At 34.9% G+C, this 19,807-nt stretch overlaps 3 protein-coding genes and 1 pseudogene across 6 annotated transcripts; 1 reads left to right on the top strand and 3 right to left on the bottom strand.

Moving 5' to 3' along the window:
* The first annotated feature begins 1,450 nt into the window (after window positions 1-1,450).
* Window positions 1,451-5,912, top strand: LOC111310092 (uncharacterized). 4 transcript variants are annotated; one of them, XM_022909222.2, is made up of 9 exons: window positions 1,451-1,783; window positions 2,871-3,077; window positions 3,371-3,465; window positions 4,078-4,131; window positions 4,396-4,656; window positions 4,741-4,803; window positions 4,955-5,023; window positions 5,119-5,164; window positions 5,449-5,912. In XM_022909222.2, exons 1-9 carry the CDS (start codon window positions 1,750-1,752, stop codon window positions 5,508-5,510), a joined length of 891 nt encoding a protein of 296 aa, XP_022764957.1. In that variant the 5' UTR covers window positions 1,451-1,749; the 3' UTR covers window positions 5,511-5,912. The 4 variants fall into 4 exon arrangements, with proteins under 4 accessions (XP_022764957.1, XP_022764958.1, XP_089604362.1 ...); XM_022909223.2 differs by having other exon boundaries at window positions 1,454-1,783; window positions 3,398-3,465; XM_089748236.1 differs by having other exon boundaries at window positions 1,454-1,917; window positions 3,398-3,465.
* On the bottom strand, window positions 5,886-7,505 carry LOC111309459 (protein ANTAGONIST OF LIKE HETEROCHROMATIN PROTEIN 1-like; annotated as a pseudogene).
* Window positions 7,506-11,431: 3,926 nt separating this feature from the next.
* LOC111309718 (cation/H(+) antiporter 15-like) lies at window positions 11,432-14,399 on the bottom strand. The gene is made up of 3 exons (XM_022908720.2): window positions 14,056-14,399; window positions 12,973-13,974; window positions 11,432-12,826 (listed from the first exon to the last, which is right to left on the bottom strand). The coding sequence occupies exons 1-3, from the start codon at window positions 14,296-14,298 to the stop codon at window positions 11,699-11,701; spliced, it is 2,373 nt and encodes a 790-aa protein (XP_022764455.2). The 5' UTR covers window positions 14,299-14,399; the 3' UTR covers window positions 11,432-11,698.
* A 2,383-nt stretch (window positions 14,400-16,782) lies between these two features.
* LOC111309716 (cation/H(+) antiporter 4-like) lies at window positions 16,783-19,807 on the bottom strand. The gene is made up of 3 exons (XM_089748167.1): window positions 19,502-19,807; window positions 18,046-19,053; window positions 16,783-17,948 (listed from the first exon to the last, which is right to left on the bottom strand). Exons 1-3 carry the CDS (start codon window positions 19,742-19,744, stop codon window positions 16,830-16,832), a joined length of 2,370 nt encoding a protein of 789 aa, XP_089604293.1. The 5' UTR covers window positions 19,745-19,807; the 3' UTR covers window positions 16,783-16,829.

Raw genomic sequence — 19,807 nt, 5'->3', positions numbered from 1 at the left:
ACACTTACCAGCTGAGTGCCCCATTGTCAAACCCTGGTGGTCTTCTTTAAACCACCTCATTCAAACCAACTTCACCAGCAACGATGCATGAGAAAACTGGCTCAAGACTAACGCCACTGACAAAACATGGCTGCCTAACATACGGGCCCCTTGGAATACTGTTTTTGTGTTCCTGCTGAAGGTAAGCCCGTCAGCAACAAAGTGGCCGAGAAAGCTATGGATCATGCTATAGAATAATTTGCCTTGGCTGGTCAAGTGAAAAGGTATCCCTCTCCTTCCACCATTGCTGTCTGGTGGAGACCACCAGCCCAGGGCTGGTCTAAACTAAACACTGATGGTTCCTCGAAGGGCAATCCAGGCAAAGCAGGGGCCGAAGCAATTACAAAGAATCACGAAGGAAAATGGATCAAGGGGTTCGCCAGATACATTCCTAGAGCTAGGAGTGTGGAAGCAGAGTTGTGGGCTCTACGAGATGGCGTCAACTTGGCAAAGAAAGAGGGAATAGGAATGCTGGAAATCGAGTTGCACGCAAAGGCTGTGATCAACCTAATTAATAACATTAGCATTACTGATTGGCGTCTTAACACTTTTGTTTCTGATTGCAGGACTCTGTTGAGGAAATTTCAACAAATAATGATGAAGCATACGTACCGTGAAGGTAACCTGTGTGCTGATGCACTGGCAGGATATGGCAGCTGAGGAAGTCAACTTCACCTCATGTTCTATATCTGATGACTCCTTTGTTATTTTGATTAATGAAATCCCTTGATGTGTTGCCCTTTTATTTTAGCCGAGGCTTGTGGGGTTATTGCTAAAGATGGCAATTGATTGGACTGAAGTGAATTTTTGCTCGAATTTGATTTAAGTTTATATTTATAAATTTAAATTTGATTCGATATTATATGAAATTGTATTTGATTAAAAATTAATAAAATATTATTTTTATAAAAAATATTATTTTTTAATATAAATATAAAATTAAATAAATAATTAAAAATAATTTTATATATATTAATAGAATTAAGTTGAGACAAGATAGATTTATCTAAAATTCAATTTCAAATTTTTTTTTATTATTATTTGATTTAAACAAATCTAAAACCTGATTTTTTTTTAAAAAAAATTGATATTAAAAAATCAAATAATGTCGAAATCTATCGGTAAGGAGTTGGGCTGCCATTCCTAGCTTTTGCGTACCGATCTACGTCTTAATATATGCATGGCTTCTTTTCGGATTAAAAAAAAGAAAAATCAAGACTTCTATCAATGGGTTCAGTTACCTTTCGGGCTAATAAAAACAGAATAATTGGGCCAAAGTTTTGTCTCAACAATTGATTGGCAAACAGAGGTATTGGGCTAGTCCAAACTGATTGGGCTTAGTCACTTCTCACTGGACCTATATAAAATTTCAAATTTGCTGCCACGTAATCTCGAGGTGGCTAACACCGCCAGTGCACGTTAGAGCGGTGCAGAGTTTTCAAGCTAAGAAAGACAGAGAGAGGGAGAGAGAGAGAAAGAGTGAGAGGAGCTTTCAGCTTGGGTTGAGAAACTGAGGACAAGGACGGACATTTCGAAGCTGCTCTCTCTAATTACACTCTTTCGCCAACTGTCTAGCTAACCAAACCCCTCTCTCTAATATATTCATTTTTTTTCTTCTCGATTTTGCCCCAACTTTTTCCACTATATCTCCTCTCTCGCTCTCTCTCGCTCCTTCCTCATTGTCGGTTCTAATTTGCTCTTCCTCTTCCAATGGAGTCATCCGCTGTTCTCCGATCCTTCCACTGTAACTCTCTCTCTCGTATTTTCTGTCGTTATGTTTATTTCTGTTGTTTGGTTGAGTTTCGTTTGGTTTTGTTGGAAACGAAGAGACAAAGCAAAGGATAAAGAGAGCAAAGCTTTATATCTGCTTCGGATCTTGTAATTATCTTTTTTTTTTTTTTGTAAGTTTTGACAATTTAGTGTGAATTATAGAGCTTTAGACTTTGACAAATTTGAAATTAGCTAAAAGAAATGCAATGATCTGCCATTAGTTTTTTCAATTTACTTCTTTCTTTTATGTTGTGAATATCATTTGATCATGTTTAAGCTAGCTTACTATTTGAATCTAGTTTTCATAAAAATAGAGATTTTACTGTTAAAATATTATTTTGTATAGAAGTTTCGATTTTTCAGATCATGCTAAGTTCATTCACCAATAACCAATACTCAAACCAAAAAAAAGATAGCTTTTGGAATTTGTAGGGAAGCTAATTTTGGGAGTTCTTCTAGAAATGTCTTATTGTTCAGTTTCTTTATTTAGGTATAATTATAAGATTGGCATTTTATCTTATTCTAAATGTTTTTCCAAATTTTGGGAGATTTGGCTTGGAAAATTAAGAAATGAGCTCCTTCATTGATTGCTTGTGCAGTGGAATGATGAGGTTTAATGTTTAAGCTCATGTTATAAATGCTTTATAGAAAATTTAAGCTCTTCAATTGCCTAATGCCCTCCCTAGATGAAGAAAGGAAAAACTTTAAGAGAACAAGAAGGTGCCTAATCAATACATAGTGATTCCTCTAACCGTCACACAACAGAATCAATGGATTTTGAACAGTTTCAGCATTATGAATGTTTTATTCCTTGGTTTTAGGAGTTTTTTAGTTGAGATACTTTGTAAAATCGTTCTATTATGTATATTTTGTCATGTCCTTGTTACAAATAACATGATCTGCTGTTGGCTTATATGGTACTTGTTTGTCTTATCATTTAGTTTTTGAAATTCTTTACATTAGCAAAGTATGGTTGTGAGTATGTAATTTTATGAATTTAAGTTTTGCATATATGGTTTTATTTGCCATTGAAAGCTCATATGCTCTTCTTAAAATTTTAGATTCTGTAGGTGCTGTTTCACAAGCACATTGCTCACTTGAAAGGGCTGGTGCTGTTCATATGTATTCTGGCAGCTGGCCCACTTCAATAAAATCATGTGTCCCAGGCTTGATGTTTGGCAGGAAGAACAATTCTTCTACAAAAAGAAATGTAACTCTAATATCATGCATGAAGACACCTGAAGCTACTGTAACAGCCAAGTCAAATGGTGAGTTTATATTGACTTCAGATTAAAAATTTACCTGATGGTCCTCATTTGCATAAATTTGTTAATCATAGTCTAACTGCAAATTTAACCAGGACACTGTGCTAAAATATACCTATCACTGTTGCATTTGGGCTTTCCTTCTGTTTTGAAATGGCCCTTCATTTATTACTGATTTATACTGATAGTAGAAAGCTAAATCGCTTTTTTTAATAACAAAAGCAAAATGGTTTCTAAAAGTAATCTGTTATGTAACTACATTACCTGAGCATTTTGTCTGTTTTGCATCCTAAAAGTTGATAATTATGGCACGGTTCCATCAGATAGCACCACACAAGGCTCATTGGAGAAGAAAACTTCACGGAATGCAACTTTTCCAAATGGATTTGAGGTGATTATTAAATCTTCAAATTGAATGTCTTTTTGATTCTTGCTTGTCATTCCTCACTTCCTTTTTAGAAAAGTTTATTGGTGCTATAAAAATTATTTATAAATATTTTCCTTTTTTATAATTGCATTTATGTTCTCAAGTTGGTTAGCCGTTGTTTCTTACAATCTAAACAACATGATTGGCTTAATATTTGTATCTGCCTCTTTGTAATAATGCTAGTTTGTTTTGAACCTTATTCTCTTATTCCCTATATGGAGGAGTTTAACAAAATTTCTGACAGCAATACTGACATAAAGTATTCTACTTTTTAAACCTTAACAGGAACACCACCTTTGAGGCAATACTTCAAATGCCTTCAAAATCTACTAATCTAGTTTTGTGTATATCTAATATTCTGTATTTGGAATGCTTAATCCTGTCTTTATGTTGCTGTTGTGTAGTTTTTACCATGTTTGTGGCTGTTTTCTTCATGATAAGTCTTCTTTTGACTTATTTTCTTATGGTTATTCATTCACCGTACCTTTTGCTCCTTTCATATTGATCGAAGACAAATTTCTTTCTTCTGATTCAAATTTGCTGGATAATTAACATTTTAATTGCTTAAACTGTCAGGCATTGGTATTGGAGGTATGTGATGAGACTGAGGTTGCTGAGCTGAAAATGAAGGTTACTTCCTTTTCTCTTGTCATCTGATATACTTGCATGCTTCTGCTAAATTAGTCACAACTCAATGATTAACCTGAAAATTTTATTTAGAGATATGTCTCAGCGCTTTGTGAAAATCACAAGTGATGAAACCTTTCATTTCAATTATTTGATCATTGAATGAATGTAATGCAGCTAACCATAAGCAGGTTCTTTTAGATTCTTATTTGGATGTTGCATTTTCCTACCATATTTTCTAATCGGTTATCTGTTGCTTTGTGATAGATTGGAAACTTTGAAATGCATCTGAAGCGGAATGTTGGTGCCATAAATGCTTCTTTGTCCAACATTTCACCTACAACAGCTCCACCATTCCTATCTAAACCAATGAATGAATCAGTTGCTGCTACCGAACCTCCTTCACCACCTCAACCCTCCCCAGAGAAGCCTACCCCATTTATAAATGTTGCCTTTGGGAAGTCATCCAAGTTAGCTGCCTTGGAAGCTTCTGGAGCTAACAACTATGTTCTACTACCTTCTCCCATTGTATGTGCTGTTTATCAAGAGCAAGGGTTATGTTCTCTTTTATATTTCTTTGGAACACCTTTAACTACCATCACTTGACTGCAGGTTGGCACATTCCGAAGGGGTAGAACAGTTAAAGGAAAGCAGCAACCTCCGATCTTTGAGGAGGTATTAATTTCTGTCTGAATTGTTATATTATAAGCCCAAACGTTCTTTGATGACAAATAATGTGGATGCTATTGATTTCTTATTATCATGACCTTGTAACTTCGGCTGGCATTTTTTGATCCTCGTAAGTTGCTATAAAAAATACTTGCAGGGTGATTTGATCAGAGAAGGACAAGTTATAGGATACTTGGATCAATTTGGTACTGAACATCCTGTTAAGGTGAAATCAAATTATTTCCATTTGTTGGTTATAGTTTTTCTTTTTAAATAGGTGTTTAATGGTGTGTGACTCTAAGTTATTGATTTGTTGAGCAGTCAGATATTGCTGGAGAAGTCTTAAAGCTCCTCTTCGATGATGGAGGTATAGCTTTATCTGGCATTTCATATTTATTTTTGCATCTTAATGTCTAGAGCCGCATTATAGTGGGTAAGTTCTATGGGGTTCTGGTTTGATGCAATGCCACATGCATAATTACTGGGGACTAGATTAAAGTTGATTTGCATTATAGGAAACAATGGGTGATGCCCAAGAAGCATAAACCTAAACCTGGACTATTATAAAAATTGCTTTTATTCTTGAAATATTCTGGATGGTTAGACAAAAAGTTTGATACATATGAACTCTGTTTTGACTATGTTGCACAGATTCTGTTGGTTATGGAGACCCTATTATTGCAGTCCTGCCATCATTCCATCCCATGGAGTGATCTGTCTCTCATACCTATGGTATTTTTGCAGAGATAATGGTCACAAAGTCCTAAGGTTTGTATTTTGTTTTTACAACGTCCTTTCATTTGCTCCATCTTTTGATCCTGGTGCCTGGGCGCTATCACAAAATGTATGTGTGGCTGGTGATCTGTACTCGATGTTGCTAGTCAGTTGAATTCTCAAAAAATCATGGAATAATTGTGTAAGCACATTATAGATTGAGGAGAGGCCTATCAATTGTTAGTTAAATTTTTTGTATACTAAGCTTTTAGACATTTTTCGCTCAGAGAGAATCATTTTGTTGGAAAACATAATTGAGGTTGTCCTTGCAAACAACTTTGTGCCTTATGTGACAGTAAAAATACACGCAACGATTATAATTTTCTACAGTTACACAATTATATTTTGTGGCAAGATTTTACATTCATCTAGCTAGCTAGTGAAAATAATTTGCTCTGAAAAATACCAACATATATAGGAGACATGTATCTGAGGCGTAGCTAGGGGGGCTGGCAGGGGCCATGACCCCCCAAAGTTTTTTACATCATTGTAGTCGAATACCTCCTCCCATCAAAAATAATATTTGGTCACACCTTTTCTAATATAATTATTATTTGGCTCTTTTTTTCTCGTATTTCTGGTTTCACCTCTGGACATGTTTTTACATCGACTAAAGAAAACTAGTTACCCCAGGGCCATGGTGTAACAGATTGTGAGCAATGTGATCCCCGGAAAGGACTGCATTGGCAGACCTCAAGTTATTCTCAGGTATCATCTCATCATCAAAAAGTTCGAACTGTAGTTCAGGGTCCATCTACTCGTTGCTCTTCTCACGAATGTCATGCAAAACACAGCAAGCACCAAGCACCATTGGCCAGTCCTGAAGCTTCACCTCAATTCTCTTGTGCAAGCAAGACCAACTACCTTCTAATCTCGCATATGCCGCCTTTGCAACGTTACGAATCTCACCAATATTTTCATTAAAACCATGCTGAGCCCAAGTCAAATTCTGGTGTGTATAAGGAACCAAAATCCAATCCACCAGCGGGTACCCAGAATTCCCAACAATCCAAACATCCTTCAAACCCCCCTTATTAGCTTTCTGGTACAAAGCAGACTTCTCTAACACCCGGTCATCCACCATTGATCCAGGCCACCCAATACAAGCATCGGTAAAAATCCCTTTTTGATCGACTACACCTTGTACTGTAATCGAATAAGAAGTCTTCTGATTCCTCTCCGTATGCCTTCTATTGAAGTAAGCAGCTACACTAACCTTGCGTGCAATAATTGGAACATGATTTGTGTACATTGGACCACCTACGTTAGGAATCCCAGTTATCGACTCGAATTCTTGTTTAATTTCTTTCATTTCTTTTCATCAGGCCATTGAAGAAACTTGGGCATCAAAACAGTTTTTATAGCTGAACATACCTCCAATACTACCTTCTGGCAAGTTGAAATTCCCAATCCGAAACGCTTCGAAACCAGCCTAAGTGGCTCCCCTGTAGCCAACCTCCAAATACAAACAGCAACTTGCTGTCGAACCGGGATTACATCCCTCAACATAGAATTCTTTTTCATTCATTGCTTGAACTTTTCTTTTATGATTGGATTCAAACAAAGCTTCGCCCTGTAGGGATTCAGTTATCCACTGAGTTTCCTCTTGCTTTGCTTCTTCTTCTAATAACAACAACAGGCAAGGATAACTCGAAATCCACTCTTCTTCAATTCTTCTTCATTGAAGACTCCATTGCCAATGCCGCCCCCGCCCCTGGAATCGTCTTCCTTTTTACGCTTTTTGTTGAACCCATTGTCAAGCTCCTGGAACCGGGGGATGCTGGCATTATAACAATCTTCAGGACCCAGAAATGGGAAACAACTGATTTCCATATTATATTTGTAAGACTGGAGTGATTGAGTAAATAAATGCTGGAAACGGGAAACCATCAAATGTGAACGGTTATGATTTGAATTTTGGAGATGGGAACTAAGGGTATTGGAATTAGTCATTTATATATAGAGAATTAGACGTCAGAGAAAGAAGAAGAGGAGAGTCAGCCGGTTAAGCAAGCGTGTGGGTGCCTGCAAATGTGCACGCCGTGTGTTTTGACGGTGACTTGACTTTTCTGGATTATGTTTAGTTTGATAAGAATTTTACGCGGTTGAAGCCTGAGAAGAATATTTTTATTCCAGAAATTGAAAGGATAAATTAAAAAAAAAATCATGGGAAAAGGGAAAGTAGGGTAGAAGTGGAAGGCTGAGGGTAACTTGTCCTAAAATAAAATGTGGTTTTCTTCAATGGTAACAGGATTTGCTAATGAAGAATCTTGAAAGCTAACAACTATTGTTGTTGGAAAAACATAATGGGAACTTCCTAAAAATGTAACTATACGACCCATCGTTGATTGGTTCTTTCTATTCAATCAATCTATTAATCACCCATAATAAAATTGTGGTATTTAATTAAGCAATCATCATCAAACAAATAAATTATATTAAGGGATTTAATAGAGCTTGAATTAAAAATTTTAAGTCAAAATTAAATTCGATTTGAATTATTATTTTATTAATAAAAATGTTTAAATAATTTTTAGTATTTTAATATTATTTTAAATAATAATGAATCAAGTTTGAGTGGATAGAGTAAACCAAGCATTGATCAAGATTTTTGAACTGTCATTGGAACTCGAATGACCTGATCCTACCCATAACAACTCTATGTGGGATTTACCTAAAAGGAAAATTGTACTCATGGGTGAGTTGGAAGTATTAAAAAATTGCTTTCTAGTTGCTCCTTGGGGAGTTGGTCACATCTAAGAAACCCACAACTTTGGATTATTTGGTCATATCTTCATAACGGATTAAATACTTTTGACTGTATCTTCATAATCCAACTAATGAGAAGAAAGCTAGTTGGCACATATTTGTCAAATTTTGATGTCAAAGAGTGATATAAAAGATGTTTAAGCAGAATTATTGTTTCTTTTCAAACTTGAAGACATGGGAAATGCCTGGAATTCTTCTGGACATAAAACAAAGAAATTTTCTGATTGATAGTAACATCCTTCGTACTCATAGGATGATGTACAAAAAACCGGAACATCAAACACCAAGATGACTGACATCTATTAAGATGGCCACGAATTTTCTGTTCTTTGCTTTTCCTATCCCTGTCCGTCTCAACTTTCTTTCTTAATTAAATTGTCTTTGGATCAGGTATCTAATGTCAACATGCCTGTTCTAGACTTCTAGTTCTTGGGTTTGCTAGAAACATAACAGAACTCGATGAAGATCATTATGGGCTTGGTAGCCCATCTCTCACTCATGTCAACATTTCTCCTTTGGGGATTAGGTTGGTTGGAATGTGGGCAAAAGTAAAATTTGGGTTTGGATTGGGATTGGGATTGGGATTGTCTGACCTGAAAATACTTTAAGTTTTGAGTTTTAGAAGAATGCTGTTAATCTCCTGCATATATACGTAAGAGGTTTTCTCTTATGTGTATATTGTTTTGAGATGGCACTCAGAAAATATATATTTGGAAGCTGGAATATATATATATATATTATCTAATTAAATTGACAAGTCCTACAATTTAATTGGATTTATAAAATCTTACAATTTAATTTACAGTTGATCAAAATGAACTATATACATCAACTATTGCACTTGCTTGAGTCTTACAATTTTCAATAAGCTGTAAAAAAATAACTCGCTGATATGTAAAACGCTAAGCTGTCCTACTCAGCTATGGCTAATGGTTGGTGATATAAAAAAATGACGGTAAAGCAATCAAAACAAGGGAGAAAATTAGTGTAATACTCGTAAAAAAAAAAAAAAAAAAAAAAAAGACTATTTTTAAGTATTTTTATAAGTGGGGACTCTTTAATAAAGAATGAAAAGTACAAAAATTTTATTGATAAATAACTCAATTTTTTATTAATAGAATTAACTTTTCAGTTTTCAGTTGACTATTAATCGAAAGAAAAATATAAACTTATTTCTCATATATTTCTTATACAGAAAAGATCAATTGAAGGATTTCAAGTGAAGGGAAAGAACAAATCTACAAGAAAAAATTATCTGTTAGAGATGAGTAAATAATCTCTTTCAATTTTGGAGTATTGATGATTAAGTCTTAAGATGTAATTTATAATTGAGAAACCCTAAAATTTTAGGGTTTCCACTATCCCACTTTGGGCAGATGATTTGGACTTTAATTAGGGTCACATTAAGTGTTGAGAAAGTTGGTAATGTGAATTTATTGCTGAAACAGAAATTTGATTGGAATAGAAAGGAAAATCTTTGTTTCGTATAAATTATAATATGAATTTTATGTTTGTAGTGATGAATTAAGGTTATATTCTGTATTAAACGGTTAAATACTGCTATGATTATTATATATGTTTGAAAAACATATTGAATCTACTTTCTAATGAAACAAACGGGAGTCGAATTCGAGTTCTCTATGAAGAGTTATCCAATTTTTACCTAAGGATGTGCAGGCTGCCTAGCAGCAGCAGTAAGGAAGAATTACGAAATTTTTCTTAATTTTTATACAAGGATTTACAGATTAAGTCATATATGTTCGGAAAGCTTATTGAGTCTACTTTCCAATGAAATAAGCGGAATTGAATTTGGAGTTACCTATGAATAAATACGTAATTTTTATGAAAAGGTATACAGGCTGTCTGGCAGCAGCATATGACGTGGATTACAAAAATTGTTATAATTAATCCACAAAGAATCATGAGATGGCCATAAATGATTAGAAAGTTTGTCAAGTCTAGTTTCTAACGCATTAAAAAGATTTTAATTCCGAATTGGATATCTTAAGTTATGGTCGTTTTAGTGAAAGTAGCGCAGACTGTCAGAATTAATTACTCGAGTTATTACTTGTTTAACTTAATTATTTTGGTATAAGTGGCCTCAAATGGGTTGATTAATTGTTATGTTGGAATTATCTTGAATAAGCCACTAAATTTTGAGGGAGAAAAATTAGGTGGTGGAATCAGAAGAAGGTAAGTAGAATCTCACACACTTTGCTTGTTTTCGAAACTATGTATATATGTATATTTCTAATTGAATGAATATTTTATTTCATTTTTTTCAATGTATGAAAATAGGATCAAACATATGATTATTTTGTGTTTCTTTATATAAACGATGGATCATGCTTATAAATGAAATGAGAAAATGATTTATGTTTCAAGAATAATTTTATGATCGTTACGTTTTTACATCCCTAGGAAGTGGGATCATCGACACTAGAACTAGTTCTACGACCTTGGTTGACGAGTAATAGTAGTTAGCAAAGACATGATCATACAACCCTAGCTAATGGGTAATAGTAGTTAGCGTAGGCTCTAGCTAACGGGTTATAATAGTTAGCAATGATCATAAGAATGAAATTGTCGATACGGCCAATGTCACGGGTTATAGCAGTGATCGTAGCTAACGATTTGAATGATAATGATGATTTATGATAATGATGATTTACGATGATTTTTAATGATTGATTCATGATTTGGTTTGATTACGATATTTGAATAGTAACATATTTTATAATGATTTATGAATTTACGAAATATTTGACAGAACAATGATATTGAGATGTTTTGACATTATGATTTGACAAATGTTTTGAATGATCTATATGACATATATGAAACGATGTTTGATCCGGTAAGGTGTGTGAGTCTTTATTTACTGAGCTGTGGTTTGTTCATTCCCTATTTTCTTTTCTTTTACAGATGTTATGAATAGATGTTATGAATGATAAGTATGATTAGCTTGAGAAAAGCTAGAAGAATCGAGCATTGGAGAACTACTTAAAAATATAGGATTTTATGAAGTATTGTTTATTTTAGTTGTAATACTCGACTTTGAACCTTTAGAGACTTGTATCTAGCTATGTTACTTAATTAGAACCTTTTATATTTGAGAGTTGTTCAATGGTTATGGATTAAGCTTCGTATTGCTTTGGGGTTTTACTTCAAGGTAATATGACCGTGTTATGCCTCTATTCGGGGCATGACAATTAGAATATGTAATTTCCATCTGCCTGAAAACCGATCTAAATACGTATCCAGTTCATCCATTGAAATAGAAAATGAATTTTTCCTGCTGCCCTGATGCATCATTGACGTTTGGCGTTTGCAATTCTTCAGGAACAACTGAATTCCTTTACGGCACCGAAATTGGAAGATTTTGAGTCAGCAATTTCCCTCCTATTCGTTGTTGTTGAATCACTAACACTGTCGCTTTGGTTTTCAAATCTGGTGAAGCAAGCATATCACCAACGATCCCAAGCTCTGGGCATTCACTCCAGTCTCCAAGTCCTTCGAGAAGTGGGGAATTCGGATGGTATCTCCCTACCAAGATCAAATGATAATTGTTTAGAGTTCCACTAATATATGAAAATAGCCCTTCCCCATCCCTAAACACCTCTTCTACATACACAAAACTTTCATTTCCCCTGTTAGCTTGCCGATATTCATTAATCAGCTGGGTGTCATGCTTCCTTTCTTTAGAGTTTTCCCCTCCGAACAGAAGGAAATGAATGACAGTTAGATTAACATTTTGATGTTTGACCATTCGACAGCCATAAGCTAGTGATTCCATGTCATCAGGGCCGCCGATGAAGAGAACAGCGACACGGAATTTTGTTCGAGAAGTTCGAACGGAAACGAACATTCCCCTGTCAACAAGGATTCCAACTGAACATGGAACCTTTTCCAGGACATTCATGTTCAAGTTTTGTATGGGGCGTCTTGTGAACTCAATCTGTCCATGGATACCCCATTGCTTGTGAAAAGGGACGATGACAATGTTGGCACGCTTCTCAAGGGCTATACGACAGATATCATTGTGCATTGTCTGGAAATGTGAGATTGAGGTATATGATTGAACGTAAGCGTAGCCTTCGTTGCGTTCCTCGTATTTACTCAGGGCATTGAATACTCGGTCTGCTGTTGATGAGTTTTTTCGAAACATTCTTGGTTGGCTAGGTGCAAGAACAGGGGTGGATCTCCCCACAAGTTCTATGAGGACCATAGCTGTGACAGCAATGTAGCTCTCTTCATTCGCGGGGGATGCTTCAAGGACGTTCATAATTGTTGGGACATTTTCATGGTTGTGGATGCAAACCAGGATTCGAAACTCTAAATCACGCTTGGAATTATGGATGGTACTTCTCGTCACCGAACGATATTGCTTTGAAGGATCGTACAGTGTTCGTATCATTGGGGTTATGGCTGCCGTCACGATCACTACTGACATCATGACCAAGGTAAATTCTTGATCCTCCATCAGCTGCCATTGGAATGAGCATTAATTTAGGTAGGAGAAATTGAGAAGATTAATTTGGACACAAATGTTGTTATATATCATTATGCCATTGATTAGTCATGAAAATCCAGCTGGAAAGAAAAAATTGAAAAGCTCTATATATAACTAACCTGGTCATCCTTCCAGAGGTTGTATACAGTAAGTTCGACAATGCCTCTTGCATTTAGAACGAGTCCAAGCACAAAAGCTTCTCTCAGGGGCACACTGAAACAGAGAGCTGGCAGCATCACTGCTATAAGCTTGATCACGAAAGCAAAGACAACAACGATCCCCACAATATACAAAGATTGAAAATTAATTGTGAAGATATCAGTTTTCACCCCGCTGACCGCGCAGTAAGCAGGATAGAAAAATGTTGTCGCAAGAGTATCTAGCCTTGATGATATAGCAGCTCCTAAGGGAGGTCCTTCAGGCACAGCCAGACCTAAAATTAATGGTCCAAATATGTAGTGCTGGCCAATTACCTCACTCAGAAATGAGGCTACCAGGACTAAAGTGAAAATGAATGATATGCTCTTCTCATCAACGATTTTTGTTCCCAGTGTAGGGTCGAACATCTTTACTAATCTTGGTCGAAGAATTAAAAAATTAGAGGCCACAAATGCAACTATAGACACTAGTGATGGTAATAAGCCGAAGACAACACCAGACTCACTTTGTTTCAATGAGAAAAGAACTGCAACCATACAAATACCAATTAAATCGCAAAACATTGACGAGGCGAGGGCTAACTGGCCAATATCAGTGTTGAGAATATTGAGCTCGGATAACAGCGTTGAAATTACTGGAAAACCTGTTAAACATTGTGATAAAGCTATAAGCACTAACGAGTTCTTAAGGTTGGCATTCATGGTGAGGAACTTCTTTAAGACCAAAGCGAGCGCAATGGAAGAAACCGACGTAACAATGAGGGCTGAAGAACCTATAATAGCAGCCTTTCGTCCTGGCCGCACCATGAGGACAGGATCCGTCTTTACCCCAGTTACAAAGAGGAAGAAAATTATGCCAAATCCTGCAAATATGTTGATTACCGTGGAGCTTGTTTTCGGGAAAAGGTTGTCTGCTATTTGTCTGTTGTGGCCAATAAATGATGGCCCAAATATCATTCCACCCTGAGAATCACATTAGTGGTAAAGTGATCCTTTAATGTTAAATTGAAAATGAAGATGAGAATAAGAAGGACGAAGACTTACAAAAATCTGCGATACTAAGGATGATTGTCCTAAAGGCTTGAGACAAATATTGAAAAGTATTGAGACCGTTGAAATGCCAGAGAGCTGAAACAAGAGAAGAGACGTAGTGTGCTTGAGAGGGTTACCATTTTGCCAGATATTATTGGAATAGGGGCTGCTAAGGGACGTATTTGTGCAAATAATGCTTATGTTTTTTCCAGCCATCAATGAATCATGTTGCACCCTGGATGAACTTGTTGCCATATTGGTTATTGCTTGACGTAATTGCTTCTTGATCAAGAAATCGACAACAAATTCGGATGAAAAAAAATGGAAACAACAAAACTAAAAAAAATAAAATGGACAGCAAAAATCTAGAGGCAAAGGCAAGAGTAGGTAGGGGAAGAGACGGAAGAGGGAGACAGAGAAAATGAAAGGTCAACCTCATATTTTGGACTTCCGAATATTGCTCTCCGCCTCAGAATAGTTCTCCTGTTCATTTTTTTTTTTATCAAATCAACTCATCAATTTTGACTTATTTTTTAAAATATTATATTAAATTAAAATTTAAAAATAAACGTAAAATTAAAATTTTTTACATTTTTTATCATTGATTTCAATAAATTTAGCTGATTAAAGAGATAAATAAATAAATAATTAGTAATCTCATCTTTTAAATTTAATAAAATTAATAAGTAAAAAATACATAAAATTTTTTAGTTTTATATTAATATAAGTTAATATTTATGTTTTAAAAATATACTTTGAAAATTTTGAAATTCAAAATTTATAAATTTTATTCTTTTAAAAATTTATAATTTCATTAAAATAATTATCAAAGTTGAATCAATTTAAATAAAAACATTGATTTCGAGACAGAAAAAATAATTTGGGCGTTGTTATAAGGAAATGGTTCACTAAACATAATTTATCATCAATCTCTTGTTAAACAATATCTCTAAGAGATTCTTTCGTACAAAATATATGTATATATTGGTTTGGAGAGGCATAGCTCTTACAAGAAAGAAAAGAGAAGGGAATTTTAACTCTATTTCTATATCCTCGTAAAACTTCCTTAATCACTAAATCAAATACAAAATATTCTTTGCAAACAGGTGAGAAAGTCTTTTAATCACCTCTCTCTGTCTTAGTTGGAAAAGAAAATAATACTACTTAATAGTTAATAGAGCCTATAAACACAAGTTAAAATTTTGTAAAGAATTTAGTAATTGCTTTTCTATATATAAAAAGACTTTGTGATCTAAAGGCTATGGATTTGCAGTTCTTATTTAATCCTAATAGTTTTAAATATAAAAAATATATATATTATTATCCTTTTTAAATTTGGTAAGAGCAATGCATTAGATAAAAAAAAAAAAAAAAACCCTTTTCTTAAAATAACATAATAATTAACTTTAATTATGGACTACAAGCACATGTTAATTGAGGGACAGAAATAATATATTCTTTGAAGCAATTTCATTTTCTTGGCATTTTAGACCCTTTAGAAATAGTTGGTAGATTCACACGTTCTGTCACCTGAGTTGTCCAGCAAGAAATAAAGCATGCATATCAATAGATGAGTAACAAAATTTCAGCTATTCAGCATCTAAGTAAAATTTATACTATCAAGTTATTTCATTTTATTCTTTTATATATATATATATATATATAGTTATTAATTCAAATTAATTGACCTGTCTGGGTTTATTCTTCTATCCTCATTTTCCTTTTCCTTGTGAAGAAAATGCTTTGATCTTGACCCTATATATAGAGGAGTTTTTTAGGTTCAAAAAAGTAATGAATACAGATATGATCATATATCCCTCAACCCATGACTGGAGGTTGGTTTAAAAACAGATATAGGTTCAAACACATCATTTTCTTCATCTTTTTTCTTTTTTATGGTTGGAATATTTTATTTACTATATTAATTTTTCATTGTAAAACTGTAGTTAACTAGCTTGAAAGGGTGTGAATATCCTGATACAAAGCAAAGCCAACAGACAAGGCAAATATAGTGATTATGCACGAAGCAGTAACTCTGAAATCTGAAAGTATGAAATATCTATACATTTTTACAAAATTTTCTTATATTTTATAATTAATATCATTATTCTTTTTTTAATCATTTTTTTTAATCTCATCAAATTCTAATAGATTGTTATATATCATTTTAAAAAATATTTATCCAAAAAAAAAAAAATTACAAATGTTAGTATTCAGAAATAAGGAATTTTAAAATGTCTTTATTGCACATTTTTTTCAAAAATTTAAAATTTCTCATCCGAAGGTCCAATATATGAATTGATGCATATACATAACAATCTTAGTGATTTCTGATTGGCAGTTTATGGAAAATACAGGGAGCATTAATTAACAAGTTGAAAATTCTTTTTTGAAGCAATCTCTAAATGAAGATGCTAATGTTGTAACTTGCAATCAGAATCCCTTTGTCCTTTTCCTTATGATGAAAGTTATATTAGGACTTGCATTTATCTTCTTCTTAATTTCCTGGTCTTGTTGCTAGAACAGGCATCAGAAGAGTACACATTTTCAATTTCTTGCCCATTCGTACGCATGATATTTGCATTAGCAGGGACCTGTGAGCAATATATATATATATATATATGTATATATATATATATGTATATATATATCTAGCAGGGGAGAAGTGAAATGGTTAGAGTAAAAAGCATTCAAAAGACTTTGTAAATGCAATTTTTTTAATTTCTTACCTGGTGAAGGAATGCAGCCCGTCAATTTCAAAGCTATGACAGAAAAAGAGCAAGCACTCACTTAGTGATCTGCTGTTGAACCACACAGACAGAAATTGGGTTAGTGATTTCTGAAGAAGCTAGCAGGTCTCCAATTGGCCCTAGCTCTGGCAAATCAGTCCATTCTGATAGACCTGCTAGGACTGGTGAGTTAGATTGAGAATGCCGCCCAACTAAGATAAGATCATAGTTTTCGTCCAATAGTGATCCAACAAGCACAGATGTATCCATACCATCTCTAACTGTCTCCTCCTCATAAAATACATTAGCATTTTTTTGGCTTGGGTGTTTTATGTCTCTCAAACACTCATCATCTAACATAACCTCCCATCCTTGCATGGGACAAGCATTTGATAACATTACCCTAACAACAGTTATGTAAACAAAAGGCCATCCTCTCATCCTTCCTGCAAGAGCAAGAGCTTCTCTATCATCCTTTCCTCCCAAGTAAATCACACACACACGATATATGGATGAATTTGCTAAGAATGATGGACCACGATTTCTGCTGCGATCAATTAGAATGCCTACAGAACAAGGGGCCTTGTTCAATACTTTACAATTCAAGGCCCTCAAATCTTTGTTATCTGAAATCATTTTTCCTTTGAAATTCCATTTCCTATGAAATGGAAGTAGTATTAATGCTACTGAATTGTCAAAGGCAACCCAAGAAATGTCTTCATGCATTAATTTGGGAAGTGATATTGCTGTGAAGACTTGCACTTGGGCTTGTTTCTTAGTTTCCGACTTAAAGTAATTGAAAACATCAATGATGGGTTGCCAGCGAGATCCATCAGAAGAACTCTTCTGGCCTAACTGGTGATTGAGGAGGAGGGGTGTGGATCCACCGACAAGTCCTTCCAAGCAAAGTCCGTAAACAGACAAGGGACTTCCTGTAGTAGGATTTGAAAGTTCAAGCAGCTTGATTGCTGACAATGCATCATCTTGCCCATGTGCACAAGCTAGCACCCGAAGACCCTCATTTGCAGGACAGTTTAATACGGTTCTTTTCTGGTAACCAGCGTATGTGATTGATGGATCATAAAGCTTTCTGATAAGTATTGGCACGACTGCTGCACAAACGAGTATAACCACTACAGCATAGGTGAATTGTCCAGGAACAATGGAGTACTGAAATTAAGAAAGAGATCAGAGATTTAGTAGTCTTTGTCTTAATTATGACCAAAAGAAAAGAGAAGTTATAAAGTGCTTTGAAGGGATTCTAAATCAATACCACCTTTTCAGCATTGGTTGCAAAAGTGCCTAATTCAATAATGCCTTTGGCTGTCAACATCAACGCAAGCGCAGTAGCATCCTTACAAGGCATTTTGAAACAAATTGCCGGAAAAAACCCACAGCTAACTTTCAGCAAGAAACCAAAAGTAATTATAAAAATAAGAAAAGCAGGTGGCCGCCTGTTCAATTCCCATAGATTGGATCTGTATCCACAATAAGTTGACATAAGTGGCAGCATCACGTCTGTTACCACGGTATCTAATTTTTCTATCAGAGTTGAAGCCAACGGAGGTCCTGTTGGAACTGTCAAGCCTAGTATAAAAGGCCCGTACATGTACCGAAGTCCAACATCATCACCAACTATTGTTACAAGTACTAGTACTATCACAAGAAGGAAAATGTAAGCATCTTTGACAGGCTTTCCTTCAGGTGTTCTTCTGATGATCCAGTACGTCATTGGACGCAAAATCTTTATGACAACCATAACAAGAGCGATACAAAGGAACATAGACTTGATTGCTACCCGTAATGATGCAAATCTGTAAAGTAGCACGTAGGCGTTCGAATTTATCATTACTACACTTATCAAGTCACTAATCAATGCTGATGCCAAAGCAACATGTCCCAACTCAGAGTTAATGATCTTGAGATGCATTAAAAGGCTGGCCACCACTGGAAATGAGGTTAGCATTACTACTCCTGAGAAAAATGCCACCCAATTCATGGACAGTTTATCCATGTTGTCCACATTTGCGGCTATGTATCTAGCCACGGGAACAATGATTAGAAGGGGGAACATAATGACAATAGAGCCTATAGTCCAGTCTCTTTTTCCTGATTTTATAATCAGATTTATATCCATCTTCACTCCGATCAAAAACATGAAAAACAAGTATCCAAAACTTGTCAATGTAGCCAAGATTTTCACAGATTGCTGGGGGAACAAAGTGTTTGACATTTTAGGAAAAAACCGTCCGAGTACAGTTGGTCCAAGAATTAGACCTGCCTGCCATTTGCACAAGATATAAACATCCTTCAATTACTAAATCCAACTACCAAATAAATGGAGTTAATAATTAAACTTAAAGAAAGAATGATTAATACCAAATTTTCAATAACACCTTATGTAAAAGAAATGAACAGATTGCTAGAATCCATATATATTCCATATTCTCTATATAATGTGTATCAAAGCTCCATTCGATTATATTTGGCTTCCAACATCATTTAAACCCCATGTTTGAACATGCACAACAAGAGCAAAGGGTAAACTTATTATTTACTCAAACCATGGAACAAAAAAAAAAAAAAAAGAAGCAGATATTCTTAATCTGTGTATAACATTCTTAACTAATTACCCACGGAAAGTTTAGGGTACGTAAAACCATGTAAGAGAATATTAATTAAAATTCTTAACCAATGCAAAAAAATAAATAAATAAATAAATAACGTACCAGCACTTCAGATATAAGACGAGGCAAATGGTAGCGCCTTAGAAAGTGGTGTATGATGGTAGCAAGGATGAAAATTATAGCTATTTGCGTTAGCAAAACAGTCAAAGGATGTCTAAAAATATTATCATCAGCTTTCTGGCTAAGTAATCCGTCTGAGATAACTGGAACCAACTTCCAACATGATCCATCTGCCCTGTATTCAGGCTCCAAATCAGTGGTAGATGAAGTTACCGCCTGCTCCATTATTGATTTTTTCACCTTGCCTGGTGATGAACCTTTTTGTTTATGCCAGGACACAATGTTCTT

Source organism: Durio zibethinus, chromosome 19 (genome assembly GCF_047325235.1).
Source record: "Durio zibethinus cultivar Kanyao isolate XHJ-2024 chromosome 19, ASM4732523v1, whole genome shotgun sequence".
NCBI classification, from domain to species: domain Eukaryota; kingdom Viridiplantae; phylum Streptophyta; class Magnoliopsida; order Malvales; family Malvaceae; genus Durio; species Durio zibethinus.
Note: the sequence above shows the minus strand (reverse complement) of the source record. Positions and strands in the feature narration are given on the sequence as shown.